The 21,224-nt window shown below is 47.9% G+C and overlaps 5 protein-coding genes across 5 annotated transcripts; 4 read left to right on the forward strand and 1 right to left on the reverse strand.

Moving 5' to 3' along the window:
* Positions 1-4,348: 4,348 nt before the first annotated feature.
* Positions 4,349-7,499, forward strand: H6S33_011898 (uncharacterized protein; the record flags this gene model as incomplete). The annotated part of the gene is made up of 4 exons (XM_044843250.1): positions 4,349-5,394; positions 5,548-5,578; positions 6,439-7,209; positions 7,266-7,499. 4 exons carry the CDS (start codon positions 4,349-4,351, stop codon positions 7,497-7,499), a joined length of 2,082 nt encoding a protein of 693 aa, XP_044695566.1.
* Positions 7,500-7,798: 299 nt separating this feature from the next.
* On the forward strand, positions 7,799-9,109 carry H6S33_011899 (uncharacterized protein; the record flags this gene model as incomplete). The annotated part of the gene is made up of 1 exon (XM_044843251.1): positions 7,799-9,109. The coding sequence occupies one exon, from the start codon at positions 7,799-7,801 to the stop codon at positions 9,107-9,109; it is 1,311 nt and encodes a 436-aa protein (XP_044695567.1).
* A 5,131-nt stretch (positions 9,110-14,240) lies between these two features.
* On the forward strand, positions 14,241-16,697 carry H6S33_011900 (uncharacterized protein; the record flags this gene model as incomplete). The annotated part of the gene is made up of 1 exon (XM_044843253.1): positions 14,241-16,697. The coding sequence occupies one exon, from the start codon at positions 14,241-14,243 to the stop codon at positions 16,695-16,697; it is 2,457 nt and encodes an 818-aa protein (XP_044695568.1).
* A 951-nt stretch (positions 16,698-17,648) lies between these two features.
* Positions 17,649-18,092, forward strand: H6S33_011901 (uncharacterized protein; the record flags this gene model as incomplete). Its single annotated transcript, XM_044843254.1, has 1 exon — positions 17,649-18,092. The coding sequence occupies one exon, from the start codon at positions 17,649-17,651 to the stop codon at positions 18,090-18,092; it is 444 nt and encodes a 147-aa protein (XP_044695569.1).
* An 858-nt stretch (positions 18,093-18,950) lies between these two features.
* H6S33_011902 (uncharacterized protein) lies at positions 18,951-20,135 on the reverse strand (the record flags this gene model as incomplete). The annotated part of the gene is made up of 1 exon (XM_044843255.1): positions 18,951-20,135. The coding sequence occupies one exon, from the start codon at positions 20,133-20,135 to the stop codon at positions 18,951-18,953; it is 1,185 nt and encodes a 394-aa protein (XP_044695570.1).
* Between the last annotated feature and the right edge of the window lie 1,089 nt (positions 20,136-21,224).

Raw genomic sequence — 21,224 nt, forward strand, 5'->3', positions numbered from 1 at the left:
AGTCTGTCAGAAGATGTCCCGAGACGTGACACCCTGGAAGGGGGGTAAGCTGTTACGGGCATGCCAAGCATTTACGGGAGTGAGAGAAAGGCTAGTAGATATCCCTATACCCTTTAGTACTAATGGCAACACCACTATCAACTCCGGTTCGCACCTACGAGGTACGGTGCGATCGATATGTGACCAAATGCGGAGTTGCGGTTTTCCTAGTTAAAAAATACGTTTTCGACCCCAATAATAACCCCCGGAGCGTCAAACCGCCGGAGGGGAGTGTTTTGGTACCGGTGGATATATGAGGAACAGCTGGAATCAATCGGATCGAAGATCGGACCGCTCGGAGCGAATCGGCGCAAGCTGCCAGCCGACCGAGTACCTATCGGCGGTACCTGTGGGCATGAGAGGACTCTGCTATGTGGGAAAGCGATGTGGGAAGAGGCCTGAGTAGGTAGCCTTGCCGTCCGAGACCTCCGAATAGCCGACGCTGACGATTATCCACCAGACGGCCGATGGGGAAGAAACATCGACAGGGAAACGTGCATTAGAATGGATAAATAGGTTGCGGGGTTTCAGCGGCTTTAGGAGTTTGGGTTACGGACTTAGGAGTTAAATGTATTTGGTTATTTTTCAGGGTCTCGGGCATGCCCCGAGTGTATTCTGTATTATTAGTAGACTGGGTCCTCGAGACATAAGCGAGGGATATAAATACTGTGTCGTTTACTGACAAGCCAAACCATCATCGGCGAAATCAGAGTCTTAACAATATAAATCGTTGATACGCGAGTTACAACTTTATTTGACTATACTTTTTGAATTACTTTACTCTATCGTGACTTCGAACTCTACCTGAACTATTACGTCGAAGACGGTCGAATCCTATACGCTAACTCTAGTGAATCTTTGTTGATAACGTAGCTCGCGGGGCCCGTATCGGATCAAGGAGATTCATACTCGACGTTGACTGAAGAGACCTTGGAGACTTCTACCTTTGTAGCTGTTAGCCGAACTCTGAGCTCTGCGTAGTGTACTCTTGCGGTCTGGTACGCATCCCTCACAAAAACCCAAAAGGACATAATCTACACCCCAACAATCCGCTTGTCCTTGGGTTTCTTAGGATACCTCATATGGAAATCCCGAAGGGCTTCTTCAGCACTCTTCTTGAGATGCTCCCAAGGTTCCCATGTAGCATCCTCGTTTTCATAACCTTCCCACAGCACTAGGTATTCCACTCGTCTCCTTTTCTTATTGACCCGGCTATCAGCTACCTCTCGGACAACCCAGCTCTGTTCTCCTTCAATCTCTTCGGGCTCCGGTACAGGAACTCTTCTCTCAGGATCTACCGGTGCTCGGTAAGGTTCTAGAAGGGAGACATGAAAGACCGGGTGGATTCCCATTTGGGGTGGAAGAGAGAGCTTGTAGGCACGGGTACCAATAGCTTCTAAGACCTTAAAGGGTCCCATCTTCTTCTGATCCAGTTTTCCCAAAGGCCGCTTTGTTTGCACATTGCGCCGGTCCAACATAACTTCATCTCCGGGCTTGATTTCAGGCGGTGCCAGGGCATGAGCATCATACCACCGGGCCATCCTTAATCTAGCTTTACCCAAGCTGGCGTTCATAGCCTGCCAGATAGATTCCCATTGAGATATCATGACCTCACTCGCTGGATTGTTCCATTCTACTCCTTCCTTTGGGGCCGGCCAGTTGGTCCTGGGTTCATATCCATAGTTGGCATAAAAAGCCGATACTTTGGTAGACTCAGAGACCGCCGAGTTGTATGCATACTCTGCCAAAGGCAAGAGTTCTGCCCAGTCATCCTGTTGATATGAACAATAACTCCGCAAGTAATGTTCCAGGGTCTGATTAACTCTTTCTGTTTGGCCGTCCGTTTGAGGGTGGAAAGATGTGGACATCTTCAGCTTCACATTGAGGAGGCTCATGAGAGATTGCCAAAAGTGAGAAATGAACCTGCTATCTCTGTCCGAGACTATGTCATCAGGTAAACCATGGAGTCTCCAAACTTCCTTCAAGAACAATTTAGCCAAATCTTCCGTTTTATTGAGGGTAGGAAGAGGGATGTAGTGTGCCATCTTCGAAAAGCGGTCCACTATTACCCAGATCTTTGTAAACCCACTAGATTCCGGTAATCCCACAATGAAGTCCATAGAGATGGAAGTCCATGGCCGATAGGGTATCTCCAATGGTTGGAGCATACCAAACTTCTTGTGTCTTGAGGTCTTATTCCTCTGGCAGCTGTCACAGCTCCGGACATATTCCTCAACATCCTTATCCATGTTGGGCCAAAAGAAGTTGTTTTTCACCCGCTCTAGTGTCTTAAATTGGCCAAAATGACCAGCCACCTTAGAGTCATGGGTATCGGACAGTATTTCCATCTGAAGCTTCTTGTCTTTGGGTATATACCATCTATTCTTATAGAAGATGAGACCGTTCTTGACCGACAAGTTCTGGTCCAAATTTGGTTTCCTTTCAACCAGGGAGCGGTGCAATTCCTGCCAGAAACTATCCTCTTTAGCAGCCGTATATAGGCGCTCTAAGAATGTGTTCTGCAATTGATTCACCCTGAGAGCCGCTAGTTTTGCAGGATCCAAAACCAATTGACCTGGCCTAAAAAAGATCTGTGGCTCCGGCTGCAGAGTTTCACCCCCCTCTCCAAGGCGGTGATCCCAGCGCCTAGATAGCACATCAGTCTTGCCATTCTTTTCTCCCGGTCTGTAGACAACTTTAAAATTGTAGCCTGCGAGGTCTTCAGACCATCTAGCTTGCCGCCTAGTGAGAACCTTGGTAGAATTAAAGTACTCCAAGTTCTTGTGGTCTGTAAAAACCGTGATCTCTTGCTCACAAGATTTGAGCATGTGTTCCCATTCCCGGAAATAGGCTACAATAGCTCCCATTTCCTTATCATGAATGTCATAGTTGATCTCAGCAGGGGAGAACTTCTTAGAATAGAATGCCACCGGATGTAGCTTCCCATCATCCCCATACTGAGAGAGCACCGCTCCCTTGGCAAAAGCACTGGCATCTGTCTCGACCACCATTCTCCTACTAGGGTCAAAATGAAGGAGGATTGGAGCGCTTGTGAACAGGCTCTTGAGTTCTTCAAAGGCCTGCTCATGTGCTGCCGTCCAATACCATTTCTTGTCTTTTTGCAGGAGGTCAGTTAATGGTTTGCAAACTTTACTGAAGCCTTCAATAAAGCGGCGATAGAAGTTTGCAAATCCGAGGAATGCCTGTACTGCCTTGATATTCTCAGGGACTGGCCACTCCTTAACTGCCTCCACCTTGTCTTCTGACATAGATACTCCTTCTTCCGAGATGTGATAGCCTAGGTACTCTACTTCTCGGACATGGAAGGATGTCTTGCTGATCGAGGCACAGAGCTTAGCTTCCCTCAGCTTCTGTAGTACCTTCTTGACCAGTAGCTCATGCTCTTTCTCAGTTTCTGAGTAGATGAGGATGTCATCAATATAGACAACCACTCCTTCATCCAGTAGTTCCTTTAGTGTAACGGAGCCATTTAAACTGTCTGGTGTATGAGTGCACACAGGGCCCGGTTACATGCTGAGAGTTATTGTTAGAAGCCAGTTGCACGGTGATATGCAAGTACCGGCAGTGTGGTTAGCTACCAGCTGTTAGAGTAACTACATTCCGGGCGCTAGGAAGGGGATCTATTCATGGGAGCAATGACTGACGAGTCTATGCCTCGCCAGTGACTAGAAGACCGGCCAGAGTGAAGCTCTGATTGCCCGGTGATCCACTGCATCCTCTGAGCATTGTAAGTCCGCCGAAGGGCAGGGACTATGCTAGGGAAGTCTACAATAAGCGAAAGCTCTACAGCAATGATTGAGCTTACACCTGAGCGGCAGCTCATTCATGCAGGTCCTCGGTTGTGTGGCAACCAAGGCTGCAGGTGTTACAAAGGCTTTGACTAAGGGTGGTTGCCTTGGGTATCGGAAACACCTGCTGACGCTTAGAGAAAGGCGGGGTAGCGGTGGTATTGTTTTCCGGTACTGAGGGAAGGCCCACCGGAACTTAGTAGAGGAGTTAGGAGCAGAGAACAGAGGCCTTCGGAGTATAAGTACTCAGGTTCATTCTCGCCCTTCAGTCCTGTTCTCTCTAGTCTTCATCAGAAAGAAAAACCAAGTTCTTATCGGTAGCAGAGCCCTTAAAGATTATTGAGTTCTAGCGATAGTATCTTTGAATAATCTGCAACCTGATTGTCTATCTTGCACGGCCGTCTCTATTCTATCCGATTCTATTTCTCTTAGAAAGGTCCCCGTTACAGATAATCTTTAAGGCTCAAGTCACCTTCAGATTATTCTTCCTCTATACAAAAATGTCCACCCTCCCCGCTCCGGATGCGCCCATGCAGATTGAATGGCAGCCGGTGCCCCTCCAGCTTCATGCCACCGGGCAGACACAGCTTGTTAAGAAGCCCAGGACTGCCCTACAGACCTACATGCCCGGCTGTGAGCCTGCCTGGCAGGATACCGACGAGGTTTCCATCCAACAGTTCTTCACCGAGCTTCAGACCTGCCTCCAGCATAGCCTGCAGAATCAGTTGACCCGGGGCAGTCAGGCAGTACTCCTTGTACAAGAGCGCCAGGCAGCACAGAATGCTCTGATGGCAGAAGCTCTTGAGTACATGAGAATGGAGGTCAACTCTGTTCAGGAAGAACTCCGGAAGTATGTGGAGAGAGATGAACTAAATGCCGATGCCATGGAGATTGAGTGGACAAACCCGGCTACTCCACCAGACTTTGTTGCCAAGATACAGAAAGCCCTTGATGAAGGAAGGCTATTGGTAGGGAGACCAGCAACTCCGGCACCAAATCCAGGCTCCAGGTCCTCGTCCAGGGCAGCCACCAGGACAATGCAGCGGAAAACCAGTCCCTTCGCAGCATTTCCGGTCAGATCCACTAGGAGAGTTGTTCCTATTGTCCAGCCAGCGGTGGGAGCATCTCCCTTACCTCCTAGCCGCTTTGCAGGAATAAACCCATTCCTCGGATTAGCCGACCGATCCTTTGACTATGAGGGAGAACACTACCCAGGTGCAGGCCGAGGACCTCCCAGCCCGCTAGCCAGGAACCCAGGAAGGTTCACCATGTCTGGGGCCGCTCAACCAGCAGCAACCTCACCACTGACCAGCAATCCGGCACCAGTAGCACCTGTGGCTCCTCCCGCTGCGGCCGCCGCTCCCCCTCCAGCCAATGTACAGGGTGGAAGCGGTGGGAACCAGAACCCTCCACCTCCTGTGGCCCGTGCTCCTGCTCCTGGAGACTCAGACAGTTCTGACAGTTCAGACTCGGAACCGGAAGGTGGTGACAGAAGAGGTTGGCGGAGATACCTTAAGAAGAAGTTGGAGAAGCAACAGAAGGACCTGTTTGCTATGATGTCTTAGCAGTATCGACCCCCGGCCGCCTCCCACCCTTCTACCTCCACCAGGGCCCGAGAACCAAAGTGTGAGGGATGCGTACCAGACCACAAGAGTACACTACGCAGAGCTCAGAGTTCGGCTAACAGCTACAAAGGTAGAAGTCTCCAAGGTCTCTTCAGTCAACGTCGAGTATGATTCTCCTTGATCCGATACGGGCCCCGCGAGCTACGTTATCAACAAAGATTCACTAGAGTTAGCGTATAGAATTCGACCGTCTTCGACGTAATAGTTCAGGTAGAGTTCGAAGTCACGATAGAGTAAAGTATTTTCAAAAGTATAGTCAAAATAAAGTTGTAACTCGCGTATCAACGATTTATATTGTTAAGACTCTGATTTCGCCGATGATGGTTTGGCTAGTCAGTGAATGACACAGTATTTATATCCCTCGCTTATGTCTCGAGGACCTAATCTAATAACACAGAATACACTCGGGGCATGCCCGAGACCCTGAAAAACAACCAAGAACATTTAACTCCTAAGTCCGTAACCCAAACTCCTAAACCCGCTAAAACCCCTCAACTTATTTATCCCTCTAATGCACGTTTCCTTGTCGATGTTTCTTCTCCATCGGCCGTCTGGTGGATAATCGTCAGCACCGGCTATTCGGAGGTCTCGGACGGCAAGGCTACCTACTCAGGCCTCTTCCCACATCGCTTTCCCACATAGCAGAGTCCTCTCATGCCCACAGGTACCGCCGATAGGTACTCGGTCGGCTGGCAGCTTGCGCCGATTCGCTCCGAGCGGTCCGATCTTCGATCCGATTGATTCCAGCTGTCCCTCATATATCCACCGGTACCAAAACACTCCCCTCCGGCGGTTTGACGCTCCGGGGGTTATTATTGGGGTCGAAAACGTGTTTTTTATGACTCTGGGTTTTTTAGTCGTAATTTGTCGCACCACACTCCGCGAGTGTGGTCGAGAGTTGATATTAGCGTACAGAGGGTATTGGGGTATCTACTAGCCTTTCTCTCACTCCCGTAAATACTTAGCATGCCCGTAACACAAAGGCTCCACCACCCTCCAAGTTCCAGGGCAGAGCTGAGCAAGTGGAGACCTTCATCCGGCAATGTGAGAATGTGTTCTCCATTGAGAGCCTGTCATTTACCTCTGAGGAGGTTAAAATCCGATATGCAGGCAACTTGATGGAAGGGGAGGCAGCGATCAGATGGTATGAGGCATACCACAACTCAATTGATCAAGCCTCCGCCAACCGCCTTGCTGGAATGCCGGTGACTTTGGATCTGAGATGGAAGCGCTGGGATTCCTTTGTGGATGCTTTTAGAGCTGCCTTCGGTGAAGCCATCTCTAGAGATGATGCTGTAGCCCAATGGAATACCCTCACCCACACAGCTCGAGGAGGAATAGACCTCTTCCTGAATACTATCATTCAGCTGATGTGGAAGACTGGCTATGAGGGTCAGTTGGTGGATGATAAGATTCATAATTCCCTCCTCCCGGACCTGGGTATGAGTTGGGCTCTTTTCAATCCCAAGCCAAAGTCCTTGATGGAGCGGATAGCTGCTCTAAGAGAGTTAGAGCACACCCATGAGAGGTACCAAGGGATGGCAGCTGAGAAAGCGCACCCTCGGACCAAGAAAGATCCTCCCGCTCAGAAGGACCAGCAGCCCAAGAGGAAAAGAGAAGCTGCGAGCTCCTCCGGACCTCAGAAGACTCCTGGACCTAAAGACAAAGCGGTGGAACTGAAGGGTATCCCGGGGGATATTCTAGAAGAAAGAAGGAAAGCAGAAGTATGCTTGAAGGTATGACCTTTCAGTACTCCCTATTGGTAGAGTGCATAGACTGACTTGTGCAATAGTGCGGCAAGTCCAGACACAAATGGACCGATTGTTGGTCAAAGGAACCTACTGTTGTCCGAGTGGCAGCAGTGAGAGTACAAAAGCGGAAAAGAGGGAATGGCAAGTCCAGCTCTCAGAAGAAGGCTAAAGTGGCTGCTGTAGTAGCAGAGGATCCACTTGTTGTACTCCCGGAGGTTACAGAAGATTTTGTTTTGCAGCCTGAGCAAGACTCGGACAATGAAATCCTCTGGTAGAAAAGTGTCTGTCTGAGTCTATGTTTACTAGTTTTCTTTTTTATGGGTTTTTGGTTTCTATGTTTCTCTTGAATAAATTATGATTGTGTTTCCGCCTATTTGATTGCTCCAAGCACTCTGAGGATGGGTTTAAGACCCGAAACAGCTGGTCTGTCAGTGCTCTACCAAAGTTATATTTGCTACCAAGACACTTCCAAACCGCTGCCAAAAGACTACTACACAATACATCTGCTATATTATCGCTTGGGAATAGAACCAAAGGATCTTTTCGATCTTAGTAGTGCCCGAAGCTATTAGCTATGTTGAAAAGACAAAGAGAAACGAGTCCAGAACCCGCTGTTAAGCAGAGAAAGTTAGAACAGAGGCTTCCTTCTTTACCAGTACATGGGACAAGACCTATACTGAAGGCAGGACTGTCATGGACGGTCAAAGGAAAGGATGAAGGCGCCCAAGGGTCTTTCTTGTTTGACACCGGTTGTACAGAAGCTATCCTCAACCAGAGTTTTGTCAGGAAACATGGAATTCCCTTAGTGCGGCGGGATCAACCTCTGACAATGTTTGATGCTCAGGGAGATGTCATGATGGGAGGAGGCGAGTATTACACTCACCCGGTCTGCATGATTATGGGAGATCATAAAGAGACACTCCGATGGGAAGTGGCTACTTTGGAAGAAGGAATGACCGGTTACCTGCCAATTAGTTGGGCTAGGAAGCATAACCCGGACATCAACTGGGAACTCAACACCATGAGCTGGAGGAGTGACTACTGCAAGCAGAATTGTCTCCCAGCGGCCACCAAGATTGAACTGATCTCTCTATACCAAATGTTGGAAGAAGAAGAGACAGTCTATCAATTGGTTGGTTCAGTATGGCATGATGAGGACGGAGGTGATATTGCGGAGAAAATACACCACCTATACCGGGATTGGGCTGATGTGTTCAGTCAAGAGAAGATTGAGGAAATGCCGCCGCATTCCCATAATGATTTGAAGATCAAGCTCTTGCCTGGCACCGCTCCCCCATTTGGCCCGCTGTACCCATGTTCCGCTCCAGAAGTGAAGGCCGTCCGAGAGTACCTGGATAAAGAATTATCTTCAGGAAAGATTTCTAGATCTAACAGCCCTGCTGCGGCATCCATATTGTTCATTCCTAAGAAGGATGGGACATTGCGGATTTGTGTGGACTACAGAGGATTGAACAAGGTCACTGTCAAGGACAAGTACCCGCTGCCTATCATGAGTGAGCTCAGAGACAGGTTGTTCAAGGCCAAGATCTTCACAAAGATAGACCTGAAGAACGGCTACAACTTGATCAGGATAGCAGAAGGTGATGAGTGGAAAACCGCTTTCAGAACCCGCTATGGACTGTATCAGTATAATGTGATGCCGTTTGGTCTATGCAATTGTAACGGGGACTATGGGCGATGGAACTATGATGCCAAGGAATACAACCAAGGCGAAGATGAAGACGTAAGGAGGTTCGTGGACTATGGACTATGGGGCCGAGGTATGCTACCAAGGCGGGAACGTGGACTATGGACTATGGGGCCGAAGGGTACACCTAAGGCAAGGACGGGGACTGTGGACTATGGATGGTTGTACCTGGTCTAGTATACCGGGTAAACCCTATGACGTAGCGCAAACCAAATAGTATTCGTAACTGTAAAGAACAGAGGTTGCATAAAGTGAAAAGGAAAAGAAAGAGAAACAAGAAATCACGAGACAATGCCCCCCTTATATATCCATATCCTATCCCAATGCTGACTCATACCCTCGCGTAACAGAAACAAAAAGAACATAATAGAAACCCACTTCGCTAAACCCAACCACACTACATAATCCTTCTCCCTTATACCCAGACAACTCACATAGCCAACCCGCCTAGCTGCCGTTACAGACCACTCCCCCCTCTAAAGCCTACCTCCTGGTAGGCTTAGGCTTCCGTGGATAACATTCATGGAATCGTTTGACGATATCGGGCGAGTGTTCGACGTCCGACAATGGCTGCCACGAAGCTTCATCATAACCAATATACTTTACCAAGTATTCAAACCTTCCCCGACGGCTTCTAGAATCTAAAATATCTTCAACCTCCCACTCCTCTTGACCCTCAATTTCGACTGGGGGTGGCGGCAATTGTTGCTGACCCGGTAGGGGATCAATGGCTTCCGGCGACAGTAACGAAACATGAAACACAGGATGGACCTTCATAGAACGAGGAAGTTCTAATTCGTAGGCATAGGGATTGACAATTCGCTTAATGACATATGGCCCAATACGCTTCCAATCGAGTTTCTTCGAGGGCCGTTTGGTGAGGACATGGCGGGTCGATAGGAACACTTTATCCCCAATATGATAGTGAGGCGCTGGAGTCCGACTTATATTGGTCGACTCTTCTTGAATCCTTTGCGCTCGGAACAATTCAGCTCGTAAAACGTCTATTATATCCTTCATCTCTCGTGCAATGGTATTCGCTTGGTCTTCCGCTGTTGTCTTGCCATGTTCCAGAGGACCAAAAGTCATTCTTGGATTCCTCCCTGAGTTGGCGTAAAACGGAGAGATTCCCGTCATTTCAGAAGCATGGTTATTTGTTGCAAACTCGGCCATTGGCAACCATCGAACCCAGTCGTCCTGTTGATAAGAAACATAACTTCGAAGGTATTGTTCCATCACAGCATTGATCCTTTCCGTTTGCCCATCCGTCTGGGGATGAAATGCTGTAGAGAACTTTGGCGATATTTCCAAACGATCGCAAAGGGACATCCAGAATTCCGCAACAAATTGTGTTCCTCGATCAGATACCATTGTTTCAGGGAGTCCATGTAATTTCCAAACATCGTCAATATACAGTCTCGCTACTTCCCTTGAGTCCGCCTCCTTTGTTGTTGGTATTAGGTGTCGCATCTTAGTTAACCTATCCACCACGACCAAGATTGCATTGTATCCATCGCTCTCTGGGAGGTCGGTAACAAAATCCATTGACACATCCGTCCATGGTCCATCGGGTATTGGCATCGGGCGGAGTACTCCATAGGGTGCATTGCGTGGTGCCTTGCTACGGGCACACACATTGCAATTCCGAACATACTGATCGATATACTTCCGCATTTGTGGCCAGTAATACTCTCGATTCAGGAGTTCCAAAGTCTTCGCTCTGCCTGGGTGACCTGCCGATGGTTTGTCATGATACTCTTTTAGAAGTCTTAGCTGAAGGTCATTGTCATCGGGTACATAGAGTGCGCCACGGTAAACTAGCCGACCATTGTTGTCTTCCGTGCATTCGGCAAGTGAAATCTTATTCGAATGGCGGACGCCATTCCGTAGCATCGCAAGGACTTTATTTGGGAAACTGTCAACTTGGTAAGCATTTGAAAACAACTCCTCTACAGTGGACATTCCTTCAGCGGATTCATTTGAAAAAGAACCCGCGAACAAACTTAGCTTTCCATCCAAATTTTTCCTCTTCAAAACCACTTGACTTTGATGTGTCAACCGTTCATCCCCCTCCTTAGGTAGGTCACCCGACCTCCTAGTCAATGCATCTGGTTTCGCCCCTTGCTTTCCTGGTCTAAATTGAATGACGAAATCGAAACGTGAAAGAAATTCCGACCAACGGGCTTGTCGACGGTTTAATAACTTTGTTGACATAAAATATTCGAGGTTCCGATGGTCGCTAAGAACTTCAATTGGGAATTGTGCCCCCTCTAAATGATGTCGCCATTCCTCAAAACATCGTACGATTGCCAGGAGTTCTTTGTCATAGATCTCATAGTTACATTCCGCAGGGGAATGTTTCTTAGAGAAGAAAGCGACTGGATGTAGAATTCCTTCGTCGTCACGTTGGGATAGAATTCCAGCAGAAACATAGTCGGATGCATCGGTTTCGACCACGATTTTCCGATCCGGATCAAAGTGCGCTAGTATGGGTGCCGTTGTGAACATCTTTTTCAATATCTGAAATGCTTCCTCCCTTTCGTCCGTCCATTCGAACTTAACATTCTTCTTCGTCAAAGCCGTAAGTTGGGCAACAATCTTTGAGTATCCTAGGATAAACCGTCGGTAAAAGTTTGCAAACCCCAAAAATACTTGAACATCGTGGAGGTTCCTTGGTGTGGACCATTCCAAAACATCGATAACCTTCTTTGGATCCATCCTATTCCCATCCGGGGTGAGAATAAGGCCAAGATATTTTGTTTCCTGAACCATGAATTCACATTTCTCAGGTTTAAGGTGAACATGATTCTCATCAAGTACCTTTAGAATCTTTTGAATGTGTTCCTTATGTTCCACTAGAGTTTCCGAAAAAATAAGGATATCGTCCAAATATGCCGTGACGAATTGATCAAGATGGGGCCGTAGGATATCATTGATCCAATGTTGGAAAGTGGCAGGGGCGTTGGCTAATCCAAATAGCATGACTGTATATTCGAAATGTCCATACCGAGTCCTAAACGCTGTTTTCCATTCATCCCCCTCCGCTAACCTAATCTGATTATATCCCCAACGCAAATCTAGCTTGGTATAATATCGTGCCTTTGAAAGTTTGGCCAGAGTTTCCTTCAACAGGGGTAATGGATAACGGTTCTTGATCGTAATTGTATTTAGGCCCCGATAATCCACGCAGAGTCGGAGGGTTCCATCACTTTTCTTTACGAATAGGATGGGTGCTCCCGCCGGCGAGTCACTGGCCCGAATAAACCCCTTTGGTAAATTTTCGTCAAGATATTCCCGTAGTGCTTTTAATTCAACTTGGGATAGGCCATATATCGGTCCGTACGGTGGTCGTTTGCCTTCTTCTAATACAATTTCAATATCATGGGACGGCCGATGTGGTGGGAGGATGGATGCATCATATTCCTCAAACATGTGGAGACGATGATGGAATTCTTTTGGTACCAGTTGCTTGATGTCGACAATAGGTTTCTCAATTGCTGAACCGACAATAGTATGATATTCCGGTAAAGGAATCGATATACCATGGACAGTAATCGCTGTTCCACTGAGTGAACAGTTTTGACAGCAGTTTCGAGAGTCGAAAACAAGTAGATTCTTCTTTGGCCGGATCGTAACATCATGATGTCGCATCCAGGGAATTCCCATCACAATCGGATAGTGACTCAACTGGGTAACAAAGAAAGGAACGGTTTCTTGGTGGCCATGAATATCCAACGAGAGGCGGGCAACATGGGTAATTTTTCCTGACTCGACTAGCCTACCATCCATTACCTCGAGTAGACGTGGTATCTTCAGGGGTTCCGAGGAGAATCCATGCTTTTCCATAAAGCCTTGGTCAATAAATGCATAACCTGATGCTCCTGTATCGATAAGAGCATAGGTCGGAATAAAAGAGTGGGAATCCTGGGAGACGGAGCAGGTGATGACAAGGGAGTCTTCGGACATCTTATCCTCGGACACGGTAACAGTGGAGACAATAGAGACAGGTGGCGGGGCTGGCCCCTTTGGTTTGCCATTTTTTACCAAAGGGGCTGACCTTTTAACGCCGGCTTTGGGGACACATTTTCAATTGGTTTTTCTCGCCAATTGCTAATGGTACGGGGATCTTTGGAACGAGGGGCGAGGTAGCGAGACTTGGAAACATGGCGAGATTGGGTTTTAACTCTAGCGGCAGAGACGGAAACACGAGAGCGAAGATCGGCAATGGTGGCATTGGCTTGAACTTCCCAGGCTTTTGCAACAGAGGTGATATAAAGAACCTCATCTTCAGCATCAGCGAGGTTCTCGTCAGCGATGGCGAGACTTTCCTGATGTAGTGCCAGGCGATACCGAAGCTCCTCCTCTTCGGCCCTCGATTCCTCCAACTCAATCTTCAAAGCAACGATAACCTCGTCGCGACCTCGGATAATCTCGGTAGAATCTTCCTGGTTATCGCACAAGGTTTGCCAAAAATCGGCAGCCTTTTCATTGGCTGCTTCTAGTTCTATGGTGAGGCCGGCAATGACCTCTTCCTGAGCCGTGTCGATAATGGGTTCTAGTGGCGCGGGGGTGTCAAGAGGCTTGGTGAGAGCCTCCAAACACTCAGCAATAAGACCATGAGCCTCCGTAAGTTCTTCACCGAAGTCTATATCGGCTGGGAGGGGACCATAGGTGATCAGAAATTCTGAAAGACGCTGCAACAACGTATCTTGAGTGGTGTCGGACATGGTCGCGACCAGAGCTAAGCAAGGCAGTGTTGTATTAGTTGGCTGTAGAGGACGCAACCTAAGTGTAACGGGGACTATGGGCGATGGAACTATGATGCCAAGGAATACAACCGAGGCGAAGACGTAGACGTAAGGAGGTTCGTGGACTATGGACTATGGGGCCGAGGTATGCTACCAAGGCGTGAACGTGGACTATGGACTATGGGGCCGAAGGGTACACCTAAGGCAAGGACGGGGACTGTGGACTATGGATGGTTGTACCTGGTCTAGTATACCGGGTAAACCCTATGACGTAGCGCAAACCAAATAGTATTCGTAACTGTAAAGAACAGAGGTTGCATAAAGAGAAAAGGAAAAGAAAGAGAAACAAGAAATCACGAGACAACGCCCCCCTTATATATCCATATCCTATCCCAATGCTGACTCATACCCTCGCGTAACAGAAACAAAAAGAACATAATAGAAACCCACTTCGCTAAACCCAACCACACTACATAATCCTTCTCCCTTATACCCAGACAACTCACATAGCCAACCCGCCTAGCTGCCGTTACAGCAATGCTCCCTCCGCCTTCCAGGCAATGATCAATGATGTGCTAAAGGAACTACTGGATGAAGGAGTGGTTGTCTATATTGATGACATTCTCATCTACTCGGAAACTGAGAAGGAGCATGAGATACTGGTCAAGAAGGTACTACAGAAGCTTAGGAAAGCAAAGCTCTGTGCCTCGATCAATAAGACATCCTTCCATGTCCGAGAAGTAGAATACCTAGGCTATCACATCTCAGAAGAAGGAGTATCTATGTCAGAAGACAAGGTGGAGGCAGTTAAGGAATGGCCGGTCCCTGAGAATATCAAGGCAGTACAGGCATTCCTCGGATTAGCAAACTTCTATCGCCGCTTCATTGAAGGCTTCAGTAAGGTTTGCAAGCCATTAACTGACCTCTTGCAAAAAGACAAGAAATGGTATTGGACGGCAGCACATGAGCAGGCCTTTGAAGAACTCAAGAGGCTGTTCACAAGTGCTCCAATCCTTCTTCATTTTGACCCTAGTAGGAGAACGGTGGTCGAGACAGATGCCAGTGATTTTGCCAAGGGAGCGGTACTCTCTCAGTATGGGGGCGATGGAAAGCTACATCCGGTGGCATTCTATTCAAAGAAGTTTTCCCCTGCTGAGATCAACTATGACATTCATGATAAGGAAATGGGAGCTATTGTAGCCTCTTTCCGGGAATGGGAACACATGCTCAAATCCTGTGAACAGGAGATTACGGTTTTCACAGACCACAAGAACTTGGAGTACTTTAATTCTACCAAGGTTCTCACTAGGCGGCAAGCTAGATGGTCTGAGGACCTCGCAGGCTACAATTTCAAAGTTGTCTACAGACCGGGAGAAAAGAACGGCAAGACTGATGTGCTATCTAGGCGCTGGGACCACCGCCTTGGAGAGGGAGGTGAAACTCTGCAGCCGGAGCCACAGATCTTTTTTAGGCCAGGTCAATTGGTTTTGGATCCTGCAAAGCTAGCGGCTGTCAGGGTGAATCAATTGCAGAACACATTCTTAGAGCGCCTATATACGGCTGCTAAAGAGGATAGTTTCTGGCAGGAATTGCACCGCTCCCTGGTTGAAAGGAAACCAAATTTGGACCAGAACTTGTCGGTCAAGAACGGTCTCATCTTCTATAAGAATAGATGGTATATACCCAAAGACAAGAAGCTTCAGATGGAAATACTGTCCGATACCCATGACTCTAAGGTGGCTGGTCATTTTGGCCAATTTAAGACACTAGAGCGGGTGAAAAACAACTTCTTTTGGCCCAACATGGATAAGGATGTTGAGGAATATGTCCGGAGCTGTGACAGCTGCCAGAGGAATAAGACCTCAAGACACAAGAAGTTTGGTATGCTCCAACCATTGGAGATACCCTATCGGCCATGGACTTCCATCTCTATGGACTTCATTGTGGGATTACCGGAATCTAGTGGGTTTACAAAGATCTGGGTAATAGTGGACCGCTTTTCGAAGATGGCACACTACATCCCTCTTCCTACCCTCAATAAAACGGAAGATTTGGCTAAATTGTTCTTGAAGGAAGTTTGGAGACTCCATGGTTTACCTGATGACATAGTCTCGGACAGAGATAGCAGGTTCATTTCTCACTTTTGGCAATCTCTCATGAGCCTCCTCAATGTGAAGCTGAAGATGTCCACATCTTTCCACCCTCAAACGGACGGCCAAACAGAAAGAGTTAATCAGACCCTGGAACATTACTTTCGGAGTTATTGTTCATATCAACAGGATGACTGGGCAGAACTCTTGCCTTTGGCAGAGTATGCATACAACTCGGCGGTCTCTGAGTCCACAAAAGTATCGGCTTTTTATACCAACTATGGATATGAACCCAGGACCAACTGGCCGGCCCCAAAGGAAGGAGTAGAATGGAACAACCCAGCAAGTGAGGTCATGATATCTCAATGGGAATCTATCTGGCAGGCTATGAACGCTAGTCTGGGTAAAGCTAGATTGAGGATGGCCCGGTGGTATGATGCTAATGCCCTGGTACCGCCTGAAATCAAGCCCGGAGATGAGGTCATGTTGGACCGGCGCAATGTGCAAACAAAGCGGCCTTTGGGAAAACTGGATCAGAAGAAGATGGGACCTTTTAAGGTCTTAGAAGCTATTGGTACCCGTGCCTACAAGCTCTCTCTTCCCCCCCAAATGGGAATCCACCCGGTCTTTCATGTCTCTCTTCTGGAACCTTACCGAGCACCGGTAGATCCTGAGAGAAGAGTTCCTGTACCGGAGCCCGAAGAGATTGAAGGAGAACAGAACTGGGTTGTCCGAGCAGTAGCTGATAGCCGGGTCAATAAGAAAAGGAGACGAGTGGAATACCTAGTCCTGTGGGAAGGTTATGAAAACGAGGATGCTACATGGGAACCTTGGGAGCATCTCAAGAAGAGTGCTGAAGAAGCCCTTCGGGATTTCCATATGAGGTATCCTAAGAAATCCAAGGACAAGCGGATTGTTGGGGTGTAGACTATTTCCTTTGGGTTTTCATTTCCTTGCATATCACGGAGTTTCTTGTCATATAGAATGAATGGTAATAGAATGGTAATAGAATGGTTATAGATCTCGGAGACCAAGATCCTGGAAGAGGGGAGTGGTGTAACGGAGCCATTTCAACTGTTTGGTGTATGAGTACACACAGGGCCCGGTTACATGCTGAGAGTTATTGTTAGAAGCCAGTTGCACGGTGATATGCAAGTACCGGCAGTATGGTTAGCTACCAGCTGTTAGAGTAACTACATTCCGGGCGCTAGGAAGAGGATCTATTCATGGGAGCAATGACTGACGAGTCTATGCCTCGCCAGTGACTAGAAGACCGGCCAGAGTGAAGCTCTGATTGCCCGGTGATCCTCTATATCCTCCGAGCATTGTAAGTCCGCCGAAGGGCAGGACTATGCTAGGGAAGTCTACAATAAGCGAAAGCTCTACAGCAATGATTAAGCTTACACCTGAGCGGCAGCTCATTCATGCAGGTCCTCGGTTGTGTGGCAACCAAGGCTGCAGGTGTTACAAAGGCTTTGACTAAGGGTGGTTGCCTTGGGTATCGGAAACACCTGCTGACGCTTAGAGAAAAGCGGGGTAGCGGTGGTATTGTTTCCGGTACTGAGGGAAGGCCCACCGGAACTTATTAAGGAGTTAGGAGCAGAGAATAGAGGCCTTCGGAGTATAAGTACTCAGGTTCATTCTCGCCCTTCAGTCCTGTTCTCTCCAGTCTTCATCAGAAAGAAAAACCAAGTTCTTATCGGTAGCAGAGCCCTTAAAGATTATTGAGTTCTAGCGATAGTATCTTTGAATAATCTGCAACCTGATTGTCTATCTTGCACGGCCGTCTCTATTCTATCTTATTCTATCTTCTCTTAGAAGAGACCCCCGTTACATCATGCCCTGGCCCCGCCTGAAATCAAGCCCGGAGATGAAGTTATGTTGGACCGGCGCAATGTGCAAACAAAGCGGCCTTTGGGAAAATTGGATCAGAAGAAGATGGGACCCTTCAAGGTCTTAGAAGCTATTGGTACCCGTGCCTACAAGCTCTCTCTTCCCCCCCAAATGGGAATCCACCCGGTCTTTCATGTCTCCCTTCTAGAACCTTACCGAGCACCGGTAGATCCTGAGAGAAGAGTTCCTGTACCGGAGCCCGAAGAGATTGAAGGAGAACAGAGCTGGGTTGTCCGAGAGGTAGCTGATAGCCGGGTCAATAAGAAAAGGAGACGAGTGGAATACCTAGTGCTGTGGGAAGGTTATGAAAACGAGGATGCTACATGGGAACCTTGGGAGCATCTCAAGAAGAGTGCTGAAGAAGCCCTTCGGGATTTCCATATGAGGTATCCTAAGAAACCCAAGGACAAGCGGATTGTTGGGGTGTAGAATTTTCCTTTGGGTTTTCATTTCCTTGCATATCACGGAGTTTCTTGTCATATAGAATGGATGGTAATAGAATGGTTATAGATCTCGGAGACCAAGATCCTGGAAGAGGGGAGTGGTGTAACGGAGCCATTTAAACTGTCTGGTGTATGAGTGCACACAGGGCCCGGTTACATGCTGAGAGTTATTGTTAGAAGCCAGTTGCACGGTGATATGCAAGTACCGGCAGTGTGGTTAGCTACCAGCTGTTAGAGTAACTACATTCCGGGCGCTAGGAAGGGGATCTATTCATGGGAGCAATGACTGACGAGTCTATGCCTCGCCAGTGACTAGAAGACCGGCCAGAGTGAAGCTCTGATTGCCCGGTGATCCACTGCATCCTCTGAGCATTGTAAGTCCGCCGAAGGGCAGGGACTATGCTAGGGAAGTCTACAATAAGCGAAAGCTCTACAGCAATGATTAAGCTTACACCTGAGCGGCAGCTCATTCATGCAGGTCCTCGGTTGTGCGTCAACCAAGGCTGCAGGTGTTACAAAGGCTTTGACTAAGGGTGGTTGCCTTGGGTATCGGAAACACCTGCTGACGCTTAGAGAAAAGCGGGGTAGCGGTGGTATTGTTTTCCGGTACTGAGGGAAGGCCCACCGGAACTTAGTAGAGGAGTTAGGAGCAGAGAACAGAGGCCTTCGGAGTATAAGTACTCAGGTTCATTCTCGCCCTTCAGTCCTGTTCTCTCTAGTCTTCATCAGAAAGAAAAACCAAGTTCTTATCGGTGGCAGAGCCCTTAAAGATTATTGAGTTCTAGCGATAGTATCTTTGAATAATCTGCAACCTGATTGTCTATCTTGCACGGCCGTCTCTATTCTATCCGATTCTATTTCTCTTAGAAAGGACCCCCGTTACATTTAGCACATCATTGATCATGGCCTGGAAGACGGAGGGTGCATTGCATAGACCAAACGGCATCACATTATACTGATACAGTCCATAGCGGGTTCTGAAAGCGGTTTTCCACTCATCACCTTCAGCTATCCTGATCAAATTGAAGCCGTTCTTCAGGTCTATCTTTGTGAAGATCTTGGCCTTGAACAACCTGTCTCTGAGCTCACTCATGATAGGCAGCGGGTACTTGTCCTTGACAGTGACCTTGTTCAATCCTCTGTAGTCCACACAAATCCGCAATGTCCCATCCTTCTTAGGGATGAACAGTATGGGCGCCGCAGCAGGGCTGTTAGATCTAGAGATCTTTCCTGAAGACAATTCTTTGTCCAGGTACTCTTGGAGGGCCTTCAACTCTGGAGCGGAACATGGGTACAGCGGGCCAAATGGGGGAGCGGTGCCAGGCAAGAGTCTGATCTTCAAATCATTATGGGAATGCGGCGGCATTTCCTCAATCTTCTCTTGACTGAACACATCAGCCCAATCCCGGTATAGGTGGTGTATTTTCTCCGCAATATCACCTCCGTCCTCATCATGCCATACTGAACCAACCAATTGATAGACTGTCTCTTCTTCTTCCAACATTTGGTATAGAGAGATCAGTTCAATCTTGGTGGCCGCTGGGAGACAATTCTGCTTGCAGTAGTCACTCCTCCAGCTCATGGTGTTGAGTTCCCAGTTGATGTCCGGGTTATGCTTCCTAGCCCAACTAATTGGCAGGTAACCGGTCATTCCTTCTTCCAAAGTAGCCACTTCCCATCGGAGTGTCTCTTTATGATCTCCCATAATCATGCAGACCGGGTGAGTGTAATACTCGCCTCCTCCCATCATGACATCTCCCTGAGCATCAAACATTGTCAGAGGTTGATCCCGCCGCACTAAGGGAATTCCATGTTTCCTGACAAAACTCTGGTTGAGGATAGCTTCTGTACAACCGGTGTCAAACAAGAAAGACCCTTGGGCGCCTTCATCCTTTCCTTTGACCGTCCATGACAGTCCTGCCTTCAGTATAGGTCTTGTCCCATGTACTGGTAAAGAAGGAAGCCTCTGTTCTAACTTTCTCTGCTTAACAGCGGGTTCTGGACTCGTTTCTCTTTGTCTTTTCAACATAGCTAATAGCTTCGGGCACTACTAAGATCGAAAAGATCCTTTGGTTCTATTCCCAAGCGATAATATAGCAGATGTATTGTGTAGTAGTCTTTTGGCAGCGGTTTGGAAGTGTCTTGGTAGCAAATATAACTTTGGTAGAGCACTGACAGACCAGCTGTTTCGGGTCTTAAACCCATCCTCAGAGTGCTTGGAGCAATCAAATAGGCGGAAACACAATCATAATTTATTCAAGAGAAACATAGAAACCAAAAACCCATAAAAAAGAAAACTAGTAAACATAGACTCAGACAGACACTTTTCTACCAGAGGATTTCATTGTCCGAGTCTTGCTCAGGCTGCAAAACAAAATCTTCTGTAACCTCCGGGAGTACAACAAGTGGATCCTCTGCTACTACAGCAGCCACTTTAGCCTTCTTCTGAGAGCTGGACTTGCCATTCCCTCTTTTCCGCTTTTGTACTCTCACTGCTGCCACTCGGACAACAGTAGGTTCCTTTGACCAACAATCGGTCCATTTGTGTCTGGACTTGCCGCACTATTGCACAAGTCAGTCTATGCACTCTACCAATAGGGAGTACTGAAAGGTCATACCTTCAAGCATACTTCTGCTTTCCTTCTTTCTTCTAGAATATCCCCCGGGATACCCTTCAGTTCCACCGCTTTGTCTTTAGGTCCAGGAGTCTTCTGAGGTCCGGAGGAGCTCGCAGCTTCTCTTTTCCTCTTGGGCTGCTGGTCCTTCTGAGCGGGAGGATCTTTCTTGGTCCGAGGGTGCGCTTTCTCAGCTGCCATCCCTTGGTACCTCTCATGGGTGTGCTCTAACTCTCTTAGAGCAGCTATCCGCTCCATCAAGGACTTTGGCTTGGGATTGAAAAGAGCCCAACTCATACCCAGGTCCGGGAGGAGGGAATTATGAATCTTATCATCCACCAACTGACCCTCATAGCCAGTCTTCCACATCAGCTGAATGATAGTATTCAGGAAGAGGTCTATTCCTCCTCGAGCTGTGTGGGTGAGGGTATTCCATTGGGCTACAGCATCATCTCTAGAGATGGCTTCACCGAAGGCAGCTCTAAAAGCATCCACAAAGGAAT

Source organism: Morchella sextelata (assembly GCF_020137385.1).
Source record: "Morchella sextelata strain SCLS chromosome Unknown scls_7, whole genome shotgun sequence".
Classification (NCBI taxonomy): Eukaryota; Fungi; Ascomycota; class Pezizomycetes; order Pezizales; family Morchellaceae; genus Morchella; species Morchella sextelata.